General features: G+C 35.5%; 1 protein-coding gene across 1 annotated transcript in view; it reads left to right on the top strand.

Moving 5' to 3' along the window:
• ryr3 (ryanodine receptor 3) overlaps positions 1–19,069 on the top strand; it is a 117,172-nt gene that overhangs the window by 40,657 nt on the left and 57,446 nt on the right. Inside the window, exons 21-36 of the mRNA XM_073852754.1 lie at positions 1,312–1,504; positions 1,872–2,088; positions 3,330–3,434; positions 7,703–7,806; positions 8,131–8,214; positions 8,331–8,490; positions 8,658–8,802; positions 10,135–10,340; positions 11,668–11,842; positions 12,017–12,225; positions 12,309–12,536; positions 12,640–12,800; positions 12,973–13,132; positions 16,530–16,616; positions 16,702–16,928; positions 17,089–17,908. Of these exons, the coding sequence (XP_073708855.1) occupies positions 1,312–1,504; positions 1,872–2,088; positions 3,330–3,434; positions 7,703–7,806; positions 8,131–8,214; positions 8,331–8,490; positions 8,658–8,802; positions 10,135–10,340; positions 11,668–11,842; positions 12,017–12,225; positions 12,309–12,536; positions 12,640–12,800; positions 12,973–13,132; positions 16,530–16,616; positions 16,702–16,928; positions 17,089–17,908 (3,281 nt within the window). The remainder of the gene's footprint in view (positions 1–1,311; positions 1,505–1,871; positions 2,089–3,329; positions 3,435–7,702; positions 7,807–8,130; positions 8,215–8,330; positions 8,491–8,657; positions 8,803–10,134; positions 10,341–11,667; positions 11,843–12,016; positions 12,226–12,308; positions 12,537–12,639; positions 12,801–12,972; positions 13,133–16,529; positions 16,617–16,701; positions 16,929–17,088; positions 17,909–19,069) is intronic.

Genomic DNA, 19,069 nt, shown 5'->3' with positions numbered 1-19,069 from the left:
TTGTAAAGTTTTTTTTGTTTGTTAATTTCACAACTGTAGTGTAAATCAAAAATAATATACCTATTAAATATTCATCTTCATTTATTTTACAGTGCAGTTGTTTTACAGTATATGGCTATTACTGTCATTATTTTATTACTATTATTATTATATTCTAATTTGTTTGGCTTCCTAAAACACCAGTGTGAATGTAATTTAGACTGAGAAAGTATATCACAACTAAAAAGAGGGTTGCGTCCCCTTTAAAGTTCAGGTACAAGACAATTAACGGACTTTTTTCTTACTTAAGTTTTCTTAGTTAAAGGGGTTATAACACACAGTTTCACCCAATTTTATGTTAATTTTGAGTACCTATACAGTAGTACTGCATCATTCATATCTCCAAAAAGATTTTAGGTTTATTATATTTACAAAAGAAAACCAACAAAACACAGACATTTGATGCCGTTTCACTTACCATCTGCAGTTCTGAATCATGACTGGGATCTTTTTAGCTGGGACCGCTCCATCTTTCAGTATCAAACAATGTGCAAATCCAGTGTCGAACTGGGCCTTGTTTCTAAAACATTCGTCAACAAACACTCAAAACTCAGTGTCTGCCCCAGAAAAAGAAACTGCATCATCCACTGTTCACGTAACGCTGGGTTCTTCGAAAGGCCTTACAACCAAAACCACACTTCTTTAGAGAAGTTCTTCTTGAGTAAGCAGTGCAGCCGAATGAAGCACATTGATGGGCACACTCTTGCTCTCGCTCTGGTCGATGTCTGCGCAGGTGCGCTCATTTAGGAGAAATGCCCATACAAGAAGTTCCACCCTTCAGGACATCATGAAAAGGCCACCATCGAAAAAAAACTTTCAGAAACTTGTAAGAAACCCGGAAGTGTGTATTCGGCACAGAAATACTCCAAATTGTTTTTTGAAACTTTGGCCATGTTTAGCATGATAATCCAACTCTTTAACAGTGTAAATAACTTTTGCATGCATAAAACAGCATTGGACCCCCCTTTAAGAACATGGGTTGGTTAATTCTTGATCTCTCAAAGTGCATTAGATAGAATAATAAACCTTTAAAATGTACAACATTTAATTTTTTCCAATTTTTCATTTGTTTTTTTAAATATCGCAACAAATATCATACGGTGCACTTCATATCACAAGATTATCGCATTGTGAGATTTTGATATTGTTACATCCCTAAATATGACATTATAAAAAATACATATACTGTATGTCCATGACTTCAACGTCTCTTGTTTGAGCAGGAGTATTTACTAAAATCTACTAAATTGTTATTCTCTCCACGTCTGATAGGGCGAATCCCACGGGCCGTGGCCTCTATTAACCAGCACTTGCTGAATTCAGACGATGTTGTGAGTTGCTGCCTGGATCTGGGAGCTCCTAGCATGTCTTTCCGAATTAACGGTCAGCCCGTTCAAGGCATGTTTGAAGACTTCAACGTAGATGGCTTCTTCTTTCCCGTCGTCAGTTTCTCTGCAGGGGTCAAGTGAGTTATTTTAATATAAAGTATCCTACACTTTTATATACGTAGCAAGAAGGACTATGGTTTAGATTTAGAGTATACATACATTTTCATTTTAATGAGGACTGTAGCAATTCTACAGTTTTTACTCTGAACGTAGCACGTCAGTGTGACAAATTAAGCCTTTCTTCTTTTGCGCTGTATCCGCCCTAAAGCACTTTATGTTCAATCAACAGAGACAGGCCATTACTCACTTGACTTCTCAACCAACTCCAAACAAATTAAGTAGCACCAAGACATTTTTGGACAACCCAGTGTTGCTATTAGGATTAATCAAGTAATTGATCATGAGTTTAAATGCCCTCTTCATGTTTTTTTATTTCCTCTCAAGGGTCCGTTTCTTGTTGGGTGGTAGGCATGGAGACTTTAAGTTCCTGCCTCCAGCAGGCTACGCACCATGTTATGAAGCCCTGCTCCCCAAAGAAAAGATGCGTGTGGAGCCTGTGAAGGAGTATAAAAGAGACCTGGAGGGAGTGAGAGATCTGCTGGGCACCACAGAGTTCCTGTCCCAGGCTTCCTTCATTCCTGTTCCTGTTGATACCAGCCAGGTGAGATGTTATTAGTAACTGAGTAATTCACCATGTTTTTACACTCTTACACTCTGTTCTCAAATTCACAGTTATTCCAAGATTAATCCAAGATAGTGATATGGCTGTAAAATAATAATAATAAAATTATTATTATTATACAATAATTATTTTATAGTGAAAAATATTAATTCTTAGTACTTGATACTGTTTTTTTTTTTACAATTAAATATTGCAAAAGTAAAAATTCTTATATAGTTTAAAATTATTTTACAGTTATGCTGTTTAAATACAATTATTATTTTATAGTGAAAAATATTATTTTTTATATTGTTATTATTGCTACAAAATTCTTATTTTTATTTTACAATTAAATATTACAAAAGTAATAATTATTATATTGTTTACATTTAAAATAATTATTTTACAGTTATTTATGCTGTTCAAATGTTAAATGATAAACAACAATACCTATTTTATAGTGAAAAACATTCAATCGTATGTTGTTTAAAATGTTTTAGTAATATATTAATAATAATAATAATAATTCTTGGTGTTATTATTATTATTATTACTAAATGCTTGTTTTTTTATTTTACAATGAACTATTACAAAAGTAGTCATTCTTATATTGTATTGTATTTTTAATAATTATTTTACAGTTTTTTAGATTCATGATGTTCAAATTTAAAAATTACATATTATACAATAATTATATATATTTAAAGTAAAAATGTTTAAAATATTTATTTAGTAATTTCATTATTATTTTATCATGAAAAATATAAATTCTTATGTTAATACAATTTTTTATTTAGTAATATAATAATAATAATAATAATAATAATAATAATAAGTATTGTTATTACTATTATTATTACTACTATTATTAAATACAGGGACTTATTTTTCTATTAAATATTACAAAAGTAATAATTCTTATATTGTTTACAATTAAAAAAAATATTTTACAGTTGTTTATGCTGTTCAAATGTTAAATGATATGCAACAATTATTATTTAATTTTTGAAAGATTAATTCGTATGTTCAAAATTTTAATTAGTAATATATTAATAATAATTCTTGTTGTTATTATTTTTACTGCTAAATACTTTTTATTTTACAATGTGATATTACAGAAAGTAATAATTCTTATATTGTTTACAATTTTTAATAATTATTTTACAGATTTATGCTGCTAAAATGTTAAATGACATGAGGTTTTGCATTTATTGTTCTCATTTTGTTGTTTTGTGATCCAGATTGTCCTGCCTCCACATCTTGAAAATGTGCGGGACAAGTTAGCGGAAAACATCCATGAGCTCTGGGGCATGAACAAAATAGAGCTTGGCTGGATGTATGGCAAGGTAATAAAAAAGCAAAAAATGCTAAACAGCATGATCTAATTTTCTCAGCAGAAGCGAGATCATCTCTGTATGATACAAGCACCAATATCAAGATAATTTCTGCTATGTGACTTTAACTACTGGAGGAACCCAGAGGAGGATAATTGAAAATGTCAACCTAAATTGAGAGTCCTTGGCTGCAGCTTAAATGAATATTTAAGCATCCCAAGTAGCGACACAGCAGATGGGGATGCGGATCTGATTTTCAGATAGTAAGGGCAAAAGGAAACTACTTTGATCTGGTTTTATGCCTTCCACCGATCGCTGCAGGAGAGTAACTCCAGAAATTGCAGAGCACAATAGAAAAGCACTCTGATGACAGAGCTTTGCAGTATCACAGTAGTTAAGACAATCTTAATGAGCAGCATGCTGTCCAGCAGCTTGCCAAAAAAATGAATTATGGTTGAGTGCTGCCTTTACTCCTGAGGTAGGATCTTAGCATTTATTAAGAACAAATATTTCAGAGACCCAGCTGGTCTCTGATTAATCAGATTTTAATAGGACTTTGCTGGCTCAAGGTGGCATTGTTGTGAGCATGTGGGGTTATAGGACAAGAGCAGCTTGGCAAGAAAAATGCCACTTTCATTCTGCCACCATTATTCAATCCTAAACGCTTTAGCATACTCTCTCGCATCGCATCAATCTCAAGAGCTTTATGGGTCATGAATTAAAAAGCTAGTTTTCAAGTCTCTCACTTAAATCATATCACTGCTCTTTCTGATTCATTCCTTTCACTGCACTGATTAATTATTTCACTGGCTAATTAATCAAATAACCATGCAGAAATAGTTCGAAGTAGAAACACTAGTTAAAAGAAAAGGTACATTTTAAAATGTAAAATATCATTTGAAAAGCATTCGTATATGCTGATTTGCTGCTCAAGAATGATTTCTTTTTAAAGGCTGAAGCACGTAGCTTAGAGTGGCCAAGAATCAGCAATCTCAATGTAAAAGTGATCAGGCAGACCAAACCGTAAGTCGTAGAGACTTGAAACTTGGAGGGATGGTAGTACTCACACCATTTACGACGTCACCAAGGCTTACCCCAATCGGCCCGACAGGGGCAGCAATCAAAAGTACCAAATCGCTCATAACTCCTCTAAAGGTGCCATAGAATGCATTGATACAATATTTTAAATTGTTCTATGATATCTACATAGAAGGTATATGACATAGGAAAGGGCAAAAATTCTCCAGAAACGGTTTTACAGGTCCATTTACAACCCTAGGATTTGTCCCTAGAATGATCTGTTATTACCTTATTTGGAAGGTTCATGAATAATAATAAGAGCTCTGCTCTGATTGGCTGTTTCACAGAGCTGCTCATTTCAGAAGCTCTCACATGGAGGAAAATATATATTTAATCACAGAGCTTGAGCCGCTATTTATATGCGGTTCATTGAGACTGCCGTTTTGAATGCGCGATCATTTTACTTTCACTTTTGTGATCGCATGTGCTCTGTGTAACTTTATAATGCAGCGGCAGTACTTACCGCATAAGTTTAGATGCTTGTTAGTGATGCTCAGGATCTGCAAATCATTTGCCATCGTCCGCGCAATCAGCTCTCCGTTTATGTGGAAAAAGGAAATCTTACGTACTGCAGTGCAACAGGCTACCGCTAGCATTAAGCTAACCGTGTCCCTTCAGTGGCCCGTCTTATTTTATTAGAACACCTTTTTTGTTTTCTTTGCCTTTCTGAGTAAGTTACAGACACCAACCCATCCCTGCACTTAACATCTCCTGCACAACCTGGAACATAACATTTATTTCCATGATCTGCCATTTTCGCTATTGTCCTAGCTTTGTTTTTTTTACAGTAGCCTAGCTGCAGAACTACTGATGATTGGGCTATGCAAATGTTGGGGCGTAACTATTAATGATCGCGACTCTTATGTAATAGTCGCTGTTATGTTAGTACCACTGATGGCAGATGGACTATTTTGACAATGTATTTCATACTTTTCCTTGACAGCGTTATTTACTTGGTAGTCAATGGGACAGTCACAAACCTCTCGGTTTTCATCCAAAATATCTTAAATTGTGTTCCGAAGACAAATCATGTTTTTACGGGTTTGGAACGACATGAGTATGGTGTACATTTTAGGACATCCTTAGACCTCAGTCATACAATGAAAAGTTGTCATGCCTCAGACTAAAGGCTTGAGTCACAGGACAAAACGGCATCTTGCCTCAGACTGAAAGGCTTCAGGTCTTAGGAGAAACGTCAGGTGTCAGGTCTCGTACATTTAGACATCGGACGAAACTGACTCAGATTAAAAGGCATCAGACTAAACTGACTCAGATTAAAAGGCATCAGACAAAAAGACATAAGACAAAACAGACTCAGGTGGAGTGTGGCGTCACACACGCAGTTCAGAACAAAGTGGTGTGGAACCTCATTTATTCTGGACTTCTCACTATAATTCTGGTTCATTTATTGTTTAAATGTTGGTTCATTTATTAATAATAATATCCAGCAGATGTATCCATTACTTTCAAAGGCATTATTTTAGAACATTGTGATTCTGACTCTACTAAAAGCAATGCTTGTTTTGTTATAAACTTTTTTTTTCTTTATATTCACAAATGTAAATTTACCAACAACAAACCACAGTGTCTTGTTTTCTTTTAAAAATTATTTGGTAGTCAGAAAATAAGAAAGCAAGAAAAACCATTTCAATTGTTTAATTAAATGCTAAACTAATTAAATTGTATACAGAGGAGAAAATGCATTTCTCGAGTATTGTGTATGTTTAAAAAGGTTATAATATTGCAAGGTTGATCTTCAAGATTGCATGGTTTTACTACAAATAAAACTGGTTATATAAATGGTAATCAATACACCAAAAAAAAAAACATGTCTCTACACTTTCACTATAGTAAAACCATGGTTAATTTTCGTAAGTTTAATTTTGTCCGTCTTGAGTCAGTTTCACCTGATGTCTTTTTGTCTAATGCCTTTTAATCTGAGTCTGTTTAGTCTGATGCCCTTTTGTCTGATGCCTTTTAATCTGAGTCCGTTTCGTCCGATGTCTAATTGTACGAGACATCGTACATCGTACATTTTCCTGAGACCTGAAGCCTTTTAGTCTGAGGCACAATGTCGTTTTGTCCTGTGACTGAAGCCTTTTGGTCTGGGGCATGACGCCTTGTCATTGTATGACTGAGGTCTGAGGATGTCCTAAAATGTACACATAACTGACAAGGGTTTACATGAATAATCACCAAGCGCCTCATTTTGAAATATTTTTGCGTGTATTTGACCGTTTAGGCGCGCACCTTGAGCTAAAAGATAACTTTACATGTCCGTGTTTTGCTCCGTCTCTGAGCGCATACACAGAACAGCGCAAGATTTTTTATGCGCTAATTTATCAAAGAAACATTAATAAATCAAGCACGTCCCGTTTTATGAAGGTCACGTTACATGATTTTGCTGATTTGCATGTGAAATTATGCTTTTATGGAGGAGCGAAAGCGCACCACTGGTAAGGGGGCAGAATGGGGCGCAATAATTGTTTAATCTCGATTACTTAAATTTAATGAGCGTTTGAAGTTGAAATCGAAACCGAATTTCGATTAATTGCACAGCCCTAAAGCCTACTTTTCTAAAGTAGTCCTAGGATTTTTGCTCAGTCTGGAAAAAAAAACACTGCAGTACAATTCTCTAGACTCTTTAGATCAATAATTATCATAAAAATTTTGAAATTTTTTGTTGTCTAGAAAAGGGGCCTGTACAAATATACCCAATAGCCTATAAAGCCTAAACGAAAACTCAAAACTTCACAAAACCTGGTGAGCACATGGGATAGGTGATTCTAAACTAGCATGCAAAGTTTGAGGGAGATTCATAAACATTAAAAAAACATAATTTCTATGGTAAATTACCTGGATTTGGCTAAATGCTTTTAACTCATTAATTTAGGTTGTTACAGGCTTGCTAAATAATATGTAATGTCTTTTTCATAGGTGCTTAAATGCCTTAACGCGCTTGAACCCCGGTAATTGCTGCTTGCAGCTATATTTATTATCAATATTTTTATTTTAAACGGTAGTGTTCAGTATATTAAACATCAGCAAATGTAAAAAGTTGAAATCAGTCTCCGAGTAGAAGTGCAGAATAATAGACAAATATTACAATTTCTGTGAATGTTTTTACTTTTATAAATGTAGACTGTATTGCATTTGTTATTTATTTTACAGGTAATTTAATAAAAATTGCTATTTTTCAGGTCCGTGATGACAACAAGAGACAGCACCCTTGTCTTGTTGACTTCTCTAAACTGCCAGAAACAGAAAAGAATTATAACCTGCAAATGTCAACTGAAACTTTGAAGTGAGTATTACTGCAATGACTTGCATATAAAATGCTGTAGATAAGGCCATTATTAATGCTTATGGTAATTAAATATGTGACAGTAAATATTGATAAGCTGTGGCTGCAAAATTCATTTCATCCCAGTAGACTCTCTAGACTCAGCAATATTCAGATCGAAATGCAATAACCAGCTTAATGAGGTGTTGAACAGATTCATTTCTTCTGATAAATATTGTAATGCATTACTTGTTTTTGACACTTCGATTTGCATCTTTCATAAAGTATTGCCCATATTGTTTTGCAGCTCATTTCCTCAGTTTTCTAAAAGTTATTCTCTTTCAGGACCCTACTTGCTTTGGGATGCCATGTTGCACAAGTTAATATAAATGCTGAAGACGACTTGAAAAAAATGAAACTCCCCAAGAAGTAAAACCAACACACATATTGAACACAGAAACAAAACATTTTTTTAATTTAACTATCTGCCCATTTCTATTTTAACTATTTTAATTCTCCTCCCATTTGTATCCTCCTCATTAAAGCTACATGATGGCAAATGGTTATAAACCTACACCGCTGGACCTTTCTGATGTGAAACTGACACCTGGTCAGGAGGTTCTAGTTGATAAATTGGCTGAAAATGCTCATAATGTTTGGGCCAAAGATCGCATCAAACAAGGATGGACCTATGGTATTCAGCAGGTAACAATGTCCTGTGCATTATTCATTAGATATGACATTGAATTTGTCCGTTTCACTGAAGCGCATTGACAAACCTGTTAAGAAGGATAGTAAAAAAAAGTAAAATGAATGCCCTTAACTTTTTCCATAAAGTGTGTTACATCATCTCTTTTGCATTTTATTCAAAGGATTTGAAAAACCGTCGTAATCCACGGCTGGTGCCATATGCTTTATTAGATGAACGCACTAAGAAATCAAACCGAGACAGTCTTCGAGAGGCCATCCGTACTCTGGTTGGATATGGATATTTCATAGACCCACCTGATCAAGAGAGTGAGTTTTAATGTTTTTTTTTTTCTCTACAGTGACTGTATATACAGTATATACACTACCAGTCATAAGATTTTTTATGATTTTTCTCTTCTGCTCACAAAGAGTGTATTTATTTGATCTAAAGCAAAACAGTAAAAATTTGAAATATTTTTACTATTTAAAATAACTGTTTTCTATTTGAATATATTTTTAAAATGCAGTGTATTTCTGTGATCAAAGCTAAAATTTTTGCATCATTACGCCAGTTTTCAGTGTCACATGATCCTTCAGAAACAATTCTAATATGCTGATTTGCTGTTCAAGTTTTTATTATTATTATTATTAATATTTAAAACAGTAAAGTCCCGTGTCCCGTGTTCGAATCCCGACTCGAGGACCTTTCCCGACCCCGCCCCCTATCTCTCTCCCACTTTGCTTCCTGTCAATTCTGATCTGTCCTATCAAAATAAAGGCAAAAACGCCAAAAACAAATCTTAAAAAAAAAAAAAAAAAAAAAAAAACATTATCCACTATACCATTCAAAACCTTGGAGTCAGTATAATTTTTATTTATTTATTTATTTTTTGGGAAAGAAATTCTAGAAATTAATATTTTTATTTAGCAAGGATGCTTTAAATTGATCAAAAGTGATGATTTAAAATGTTTTAAAATGATTTTAAAAAGACATTTAAAATGTAATTTCAGATAAATACTGTTCTTCTGAACTTTTATTCATGAAAGAAATCTGAAAAAATTCTGCTCAGCTGTTTTCAACATAATAATAATAATAATAATAATAATAATAATAATAATAATAATAATAATAATAATAATAATAACAATGTTTTTGAGCAGCAAATCAGAATATTAGAATGATTTCTGAAGGATCGTGTTACTGGAGTAAAGATGCTAAAAATTCAGCTTAGAAATCACAGGAATAAATTACATTTTAAAATATATTCAAATAGAAAATAGTTATTTTAAATAGAAAAAAAAATATTTCAATTTTACTGTTTCTGCTGTATTTTGGGTCAAATAAATGCAGGCTTAGTGAGCAGAAGAGACTTCTTTAAAAAACATTAAAAATCTTACTGTTCAAAAACGAACACAAGAGGCGGGATTTATTGTATGATCCAGTCACAGTCGAACATAACCAGTCATATCCAATCATATCACGATAGAGGCATTGTCTCCTCTCACGTGACTTTCCCCCATTCATTTTCAATTACCCCCCTACCAAACTCACTGCACGCTTTAGGGGGTCTGTTAAAACTTAATGTGCTCAGGGGAGATGAGAGAGATTGTTCTTAACTTTCCCTTTCCTAAGATTTCAACAATTTGTCCATTCTGTAGCTGCTCACAGTATTGAGAAGGAGGGCATTGAATCCATCCGTCTCTTCCGTGTGGAGAAGACCTACGCTGTGAAGACCGGGAAGTGGTATTTTGAGTTTGAGGCGCTTACTGGAGGTGACATGCGGGTGGGCTGGGCACGGCCCGGATGCAGACCTGATATGGAACTGGGACTAGATGACCAGTCCTTCGTCTTTGATGGCTACAGGGTGAATATCTGATAATGTCACACTGGTCTGTTTTATTTTTGTTTTATGATAGTACAAGGTATTGAGGACAAACAGTTAAAAAAATCTGTAAATGGATTCAAAATGTATAGAACAAAACAGAAGTATATTCTGATTAAATACAGTTCCTGTTGAAAAAAACAACATATGTTTTGGTATGGTTTGACCTGGTTTAAGCTGGTCCTTAGTTGGTCATGAGCTGGTTTAAAGGAGAAGTTCACTTCCAGAACAAAAATTTACAGATAATGTACTCACCCCCTTGCCATCCAAGATGTTCATGTCTTTCTTTCTTCAGTCATAAAGAAATTATGTTTTTTGAGGAAAACATTTCAGGATTTTTCTCCATATAGTGGACTTCTATGATCCCCCAAGTTTGAACTTCCAAAATGTTTAAATGCGGCTTCAAGCGATCCCAAATGTTGTTGTAAACTATCCCAGCCGAGGAAGAAGGGTCTTATCTAGCAAAACGATCAGTTATTTTAATTTTTTAAATGACAATTTATATACTTTTTAACCTCAAACACTCACCTTGTCTTGCTCTGTGTGAACTATGTTTTTTTCTGCTTCAAGGCAGTTAGGGTATTTTGAAAAACTCTAATTTTCTCCCTCAACTTTTTAGCCTTACATCGCTGTTTGATCTTCTTTGCATGTTCACTTTGCAAACACTGGGTTGGTACTTCTGCAGCAAGAGACAAGACAAGCGTTTGAGGTAAAAAAAAAAAAGTATATAAATTGTTAAAAAAAAAAAAACAATTGTTTCACTAGAAAAGACCCTTCTTTCTTGGCTGGGATTGTTTACAACCACATTTGGGATCGTTTGAAACCGCATTTAAAGTGCATTTTGGACATTCAAACTCGGGGCACCATAGAAAGCCACTATATGGAGAAAAATCCTGAAATATTTTCCTCAAGAAACACAATTTCTTTACAAAGAAAAAAGACATGAACATGTTGGACGACAAGGGGGTGAGTACATTATCTGTAAATTTGTACTCTGGAAGTGAACTTCTCCTTTAAGATGGTTATAAGCTGGTTATGAGCTGGTCCTGAGCAGGACCTAACTAACTTAGGACCATCACATGACCATCTTAAACCAGCTCATGACCAGTTAAGGACTAGCTTAAACCAGCTCCAACCAGCTGCTATGCTTTAAAACATACCTAACCAGCATATGCTGTTTTTTTTCAACAGGGGTAAGATCTTATATTGTACTGCAAGAATAATAATAATGTTTGCTAATATTGATTTAGTCAATAAATGATGATATATGATTTGAATGGTTTTGTTCTAATCTAAAAATCGTTCCCAGGGCCGCCGGGTTCATATGGGCAGTCATTTCTTTGGGAGGTCCTGGAATAAAGGAGATGTGGTGGGCTGCATGATCAACATGGAGGACAAATCCATGATATTCACCCTGAATGGAGAGATCTTAATCACCAACAAAGGCTCTGAGCTCTGCTTTGCTGACTTTGAAACTGAAGATGGTAAACAGACAATCATCATAAACACAAAGCATGTGTAATATATTATATATTAGAAAAATTAAAGTAAAGGAACAAGGCATTCATTTTTTATTGAAGTAAATGGTCATCAAATTTCAGCCCAACATTTTTAAGGCGTGCTTTCACCAATTGACAAACTGACCTTTGTCACCATAGGATTCATCCCAGTGTGCAGCCTAGGTCTTTCCCAAATTGGCCGCATGAATTTAGGAAAAGATGCTAGTACTTTTAAGTACTACACTATGTGTGGCCTTCAGGAGGGCTTTGAACCCTTTGCTGTCAACATGAATCGAGAGGTCACAATGTGGTTCAGCAAACGCCTGCCTACGTTTGTTAATGTACCAGAGGACCACCCCCATATTGAGGTACATGTAGAGGTTGTGAATTACATCCTTATACTCTCTTGGAAAATACTAGATTTTTTAAACTGCATCCTTTTTGTATTTAGGTTACTAGAATAGATGGCACCGTGGACACGCCTCCATGTCTAAAAGTAACACACAAGACGTATGGGACCCAGACTAGCAATGACGACATGGTTTGTTGTCGTCTAAGCATGCCTGTTGAGTTCCACTCTGGCCCTCGGAAGATCACTGATATCAATGAGGTGATCGCTGAGGACCAAAGAGCTAAGAAGGACGATGGAGGCAAGGTTGATTATGGCAGCATTACAAAGGTAAATAAAGATAACTTTAACTCTTAATACATCACACCTTGTTAAAATAATCAAAGGACCTTTTTATTGTACTCATGTGACTTTTGATGTGCTTGTGCTGAAGTACTTCTACTCTGTGAGAGTGTTTGCTGGACAAGATCCTTCATCCGTTTGGGTGGGCTGGGTGACACCAGACTACCACTTCTACAGCAAACATTTCAGCCTCAGCACAGTTCGCACGGTCACTGTAACACTGGGAGACGAGCGGGGACGTGTTCACGAGAGGTCAGTTTAAAAGACTGGTTCACACTTCCAAAAGAAAAAAAAAACAATATTTCAGACTACTGTTGTTTTCACACAGCTATTTTCACACTACTTCAACATATATCCCAGACACATTGGAAATTTCTCCTGATTGAATCTTGTTGTTGTCTTTTTGTCATTTCTTTTAATTCAGTGTGAGGAGGAGTAATTGTTACATGGTCTGTGCTGGGGATGTTGTCAACAGCTCCACAGGCCGTAGTAACACTGATCTGGAGATTGGCTGCACCATAGATCTGGCCTCAGGCCTGGTCTCATTCACTGCCAATGGCAGAGATCTGCCTACTGCATACCAGGTAATCTCAATGTCTAACCTTTTACAAAATAGGGCACAGCAACATTGCTAGACGTAAATAACATCCATTGCTATACGTAAATAAGGCTTAGTTTGTTAGTACAATATCATTATGGAAAGCTTACTACAATTCAATTCACATTTTCAGGATTTTTAAATTGGGTATTAATGTTCCTAAGGTTTCCTAGACAGGGCTCCAGACAAACAAATCATTTAAGGAGCCATTGGCTGATATAAGAAACAAAAATAGGCGGCATTATTTTTTTTGTGGAACATCTATGTTTATGTCTCCCCTCCTTTACGGCAACATTTTAATCCATCTTTTAGATGTCCTGGAAACTAAGGTTCACTTAAAGTGGGAACTAAATGTCTTTTCCAACTGAAGAATTGTTTATTACACAGAATCTGTGCCAATATTTTGGGCCATAACTATGTCAGCATCACTTGGCTATTGAATATAGTTTGGGCTCCTCCTCAATACATCCTATAAATGTTGTCATATGTCACCCTGGACAACAAAACCAGTCGTAAGTAGCACAAGTATATTTGTAGCAATAGCCAACAATACATTGTATGGGTCAAAATTATTGATTTTTCTTTTTTAAGTAAAGATCATGTTCAATGAAGATAATGTGTAATTTTCTTACCATAAATATATCAAAATGTAATTTTTCATTAATAATGTGCTTTGCTAAGAACTTCATTTGGCAACTTTAAAGGTGATTTTCTCACTATTTAGATTTTTTTTTTTTTGCACCCTCAGTTTCCAGATTTTCAAATAGTTGTATCTCGGTCAAATATTGTCCTATTTTTATGTATAATTGTTTTTTAAATGACTGTTATGACTGGTTTTGTGGTCCAGGTTCACATATGAGGTGTTGATTTTTTTTTATCTTCAGCTCCTTGCATTCTTTCTTATTGTAGACAGGAGGTTAAATAAAAATATGAATATGCAATATGCGCAAATGCTCCTCTTTATAGTTGTTACTCCACTTTATGAGTGGTGAGCTTATGGATGCTGAATAGTTATTCTGAGGTAAATGTATTGTTATGTGGCATTGTTTAAAAGCTTCACATGTTTTCTGCAGTTTGAAACACTAAATGATGATTCGATGAGACATTTCAGTAAGTTTTTTGTCCATTTATGTTTATTACTTTAGTAGTAAAGAGGAAAATGTGATGATTCACGTGCCGCTTGAACTGAGGCGCTAAAGCGATCACTCATATCACATTAAAGAGTGCCAGAATGGTATTTATTGTTTGAATTTTGTTATTAATTACACCATTGGTGTTTGGCAGGAATGAGAACTTTTTACACTAAAATCCCAGCAAAAATACACTCCCATATTAATATTTTTGGTCACAAATATGACCGTTTTAGTTGCAGTCTGGAGCCCTCCTAGAAGAGATAATAAAATAAGTGATAAACCAAAAATGATAACCTAAATATAAAGTGAAAATAATTGTATGCTTCTTAGTATAGCGGTGAGAAAAGTCTCAAGTTTAAATCGTAGAGAAACTAAAAAAAAAAATATTTTAATTGCAAATGAGGATTTTAGTGGGACCATCCCAGCCAATTTTGGGGGTAATGCATTACAAGTAGTGCAAGTTAAATAATCCGATTACCTTTTCAAGTAACTAGTAAAGTAACTAATTACTTTTACATTTACAAGAAAGAGTTACTTTTTCAAATAATTAATGCAACTTTGTTTTCCCATTCCGCTGATACCTCTCCTGTCCCATGTTCAGAGAAATTGGGAGTGAGGTATACTTCAAGAGGCACTTGCTTTAGCCTGAGGCTGATTAATTTCACTTTTGTTCTGAAAGAGCTTTCACAGTTGCCAAAAATTTAGCTCTTTGTTTTTTTGTTATTAAAAAAAGGAACAAGCCCAATTACAAAAAGTAACGCAAAAAGTAATGTAATGCATCACTTTACATAAGTAACTAAGTAACACAGTTAGTTACTTTTTATGGAGTAACGCAGTATTATGATGCATTACTTTTAAAAGTAACTTTCCCCAACACTAGTTGTTTTGGACACCAAGCAGTGACAAAATGGCTGCATTCAAAATCGCATTCTCTTTGAGTAGGTTCTAATTTTGAGTAAGTACTTTGCAACCATTAAAAAAGTTTCTATAGTATGTTTTCTATAGTATGAATGTATTTAGTGTGAATGTAACCTGGATGTACTACATTCGCCATGCAGTTGTTATCATGTGACCTACCATTCGTAACTCCTCTCCTGTGGCCTCATGGGATAGTGAAGTGTCCACTGGGAATTTTAAAATCTCACTAGAAGTAGAAGGTCATCTGGATAATTTTGCCTACTGTTTTACGAATACATACTACTCTTTTCACATAGTAGATAGTAGTATAGTCAGAGCTGGGAAGTACGTGATTATATGTAATCTGAATTGTGTAATCAGATTCCAAAAATTACGCACTTGTAATTAGATTAGATTAGATTTTAAAATACACATAACCAGACTACTGTTATTTTTTATGGATTACATGATTACACAATTATTATTTACACAATTGCAATAAATTATTTATAATAGCATTTGACCACTAATTTACAAAACTCATTTCAGGTTTAAGAAGTTTCAATACTGCATCAACTACTGATGAACACATTGATTTTTATTTGAATTATCACAGGTTATTTAACCATGTATTTAATTGTCTTTGGTAGGCTTTTGTCTTTCTAACAGATAAAAATGCACAAATTCACACAAACTTTTTTGTCATCTGTTCCTCTTTCACCTAATATATTTACTTAAAGTACCCCTGAGATTTTAAAATAAATATTTTAATAATTAAGTATCACATTTGCATGTTCATTGGTTCTCTGATGTTGGTTATGGTCACATGACATGCAGGTAAACAAATAAAATATTTCATTTTTTTTAGTAAGTTTTTTTGATTGATTTTAAAATGATTTATTTTAATTTAAGATTTTTAATGATTTATTAATTACTAGCTTTTTTAAGCTCATAAACCCCCTGCAGTTTTTTTCATGTAATTTGGAATCAGTACGGTAGTACAATTTGTAGGTAATGTACCAAGCTCTGAGTAGAGTATAGTGTATTAATACAGTAATATAGTTTATGTGTGCCCACTTGTGTTTTTAGTAAATTCAAATGTTAAGGGCAAGTAAGGGTTAAGTAATTCCCAACTTTGGGTTAAAAGTGAGACTTTCTACAGAGCCAGTAATGGCTTGCGCAATGTAATTTTAATGAATCTCTGTGCTTTTTAGTCTCAGTTTGCCTAAGGCTCTGATTTTGAATCAGACTCATAATAGCAAATATTTAAAAGGCTGTATCATGTCTGAGTAATGTGCAACACTTGCTTGTCCAAGTAGAGCATGTAAACTTCTTTCTTCTGCCTTCTTTTAGGTTGAGCCTAACACTAAGCTTTTCCCTGCTGTGTTTGTTCAACCCACGAGTCCCAACCTCTTCCAGTTTGAGTTTCCAAAAATCCCAGTAAGTCTACACTATCAATGTTTTCAAGGTCCTCCATTTCTCACATTATAATTCACTGACATGATCTGCATCAATCCTCAAACAGGATGCAATGCCCCTGTCTTCAGCCATCTTTAAGAGTTTACAAAGAAACCCAGAGCCCCAGTGTCCTCCTCGGCTGGATGTGCAAACAATCGTGTCCGTGCTGTGGAGCAGAATGCCTAACACCTTCCTGTCGGTGGAGACGGCCCGTGTGAGTGAGAGGCATGGCTGGGTAGTGCAGTGTCTGGAGCCCCTACAGATGATGGCTGTTCATATCCCAGAGGAGAACAGGTGATGCATTACTCAGACACTCTGTTTTCCACATGCAATGACTTTGTGATCCTGGGAATGTGACCTTTCATTGAAATAAAACCCCTAAGTGTTCATCTAGCTCCAATGCCAGCTGGCTTAAATTAAGATCTTAACCTACTTCCTCTTTTCCATTCCGTAGGTGTATCGACATCATGGAACTATCAGAAAACGAAGATCTACGGCAGTTTCACTCTCACACTTTAAAGCTCTTCTGTGCCCTATGCGCCCTGGGCAACAACCGCGTTGCGCACGCCCTCTGTAGCCATCTTGACCAATCGCAGCTCTTGTACACCATTGATAACCAGTACCTGACTGGCCAGCTGCGTGAAGGCTTTTACGATGTCCTCATCAGCATCCACCTGGAAACAGGCAAAGAGGCCCATCTCATGATGAACAATGAGTTTATAATCCCAGTAACGGATGAGACGAGAAGCATCCGCCTCTTCCATGATGACTCTAAACGTCACTCTCTTCCTGGTGTAGGCTTGAGCACTTCACTGTCCCCTCGCCTCAACTTCACCCCTCCGTGTTTCATTACCCCTAAGCGCGATCAGCCTCTTTTCAGCCCACAAATCCCTCTGGGAACCCTAAAGGAGAAAGCCATCAGTATGCTTACGGAAGCCGTGCAGGGTGGAGGCGCCCACATTCGAGATCCTGTGGGTGGAAGTGTTGAGTATCAGTTTGTACCGATTCTCAAGGTGATTGGCACCCTGCTAATAATGGGGGCACTGACCAGTGAGGAGGTGAGGACCATTCTGCTTCTCATTGACCCCGGTGTGTTTGGGGACAGTAAGGAGGAGGAGGAACAGACCACAGTGGTGGAACAGGGAGCTGAGAAAGAGGAGGCAACCAGTAATGAAGAGAAGGCTGTGGAGGCTGGAGAGGAAGAGAGTAAAGAGGCAAAGCAGGCTCCAAAAGGTCTTCTGGAGAAAAGCTTGCCTGAATCGGTCAAACGGCAGGTGAGTAATTTGTTCTTGTTCATCATGGTCTGTCATTTGAATTCATATGGTCCATATTGTGGTTAAGCCTTTAATATGAAAAAGTTGCTCTTCAGCGAATGGAGTATGCTTGCTCTTAATTAGTTATCCCACGCTATTTTCATATTAACCTTGCCATTATTAAAAATTTAACAGTATTCGTTTATTGGACTTATTAAACAGAAATAAAAATAAAAATTTACTGCAGAATCTGCATTTTATGCAATTTTAAGTGTTTCCACATGACAATACAGCAGTCAGTTGGTACAAGTCAGAATTTCCAAGTTATTATTACAAGTCCTACAAAAATGTGAACACTTTATAAGTCAGAATCTCGTTATTACAGTTATTTCATGATGAAAATGGATCAAATTTACCTCATAATTTCACCAAGAATTAGCCTGTCTTTATTTGGATAGGCACAGTGTGTAAAGGGATAGTTCACCCAAGAATAAAAATTACCCCATGATGTACTCTGCCTCAAGCCATCCTAGGCGTATATGACTTTCTTCTTTCAGACAGATACAATCAGAGTTATATTAAAAAATGTCTGTGCTCCTCCAAGCTTTATAATGGCAGTGAATGGGGTTTAATATTTTGAAGTTCAATAAAAGTGCTTCCATCCATCATAAAAAGTGCTTCACACCACACAGCTCAGGGGGTTTAAAGTATTAGTTCACTTCCAGAATAAAAATTTCCTGATACGCACCCATATGCTATACAAGATGTTCATTTCTTTCTTTCTTCAGTTGAAAAGAAATAAAGGTTTTTGAGGAAAACATTCAAGGATTTTTCTCCATGCACTCTTAAAAATAAAGCTTCTTTATTGATATTGATGGTTCCATGAAGAACCTTGAACATCCATGGAAACTTTCAAATGCAGAAAAGTTTCTTTGTAGTGGAAAAAGGTTCTTTAGATTTTTTGTTCTTCAAAATGGTTCTTTTTAGAACTATTCACTGAAAGGTTCTTTGAGGACCAAAAATGGTTCTTCTATGGCATCACTGCAAAAACAACCTTTATTTCTAGGAGTGTTTAGTGGACTTCAGTGGTTGCCAACTGGCCCAAACTGCCGTTTCAATGCAGCGTCAACGGGCTCTACACAATCCCAGCCAAAGAATAAGGGTCTTATCTAGTGAAGGAAA

This window comes from Garra rufa, chromosome 13, assembly GCF_049309525.1.
Source record: "Garra rufa chromosome 13, GarRuf1.0, whole genome shotgun sequence".
NCBI classification, from domain to species: domain Eukaryota; kingdom Metazoa; phylum Chordata; class Actinopteri; order Cypriniformes; family Cyprinidae; genus Garra; species Garra rufa.
Note: the sequence above shows the minus strand (reverse complement) of the source record. Positions and strands in the feature narration are given on the sequence as shown.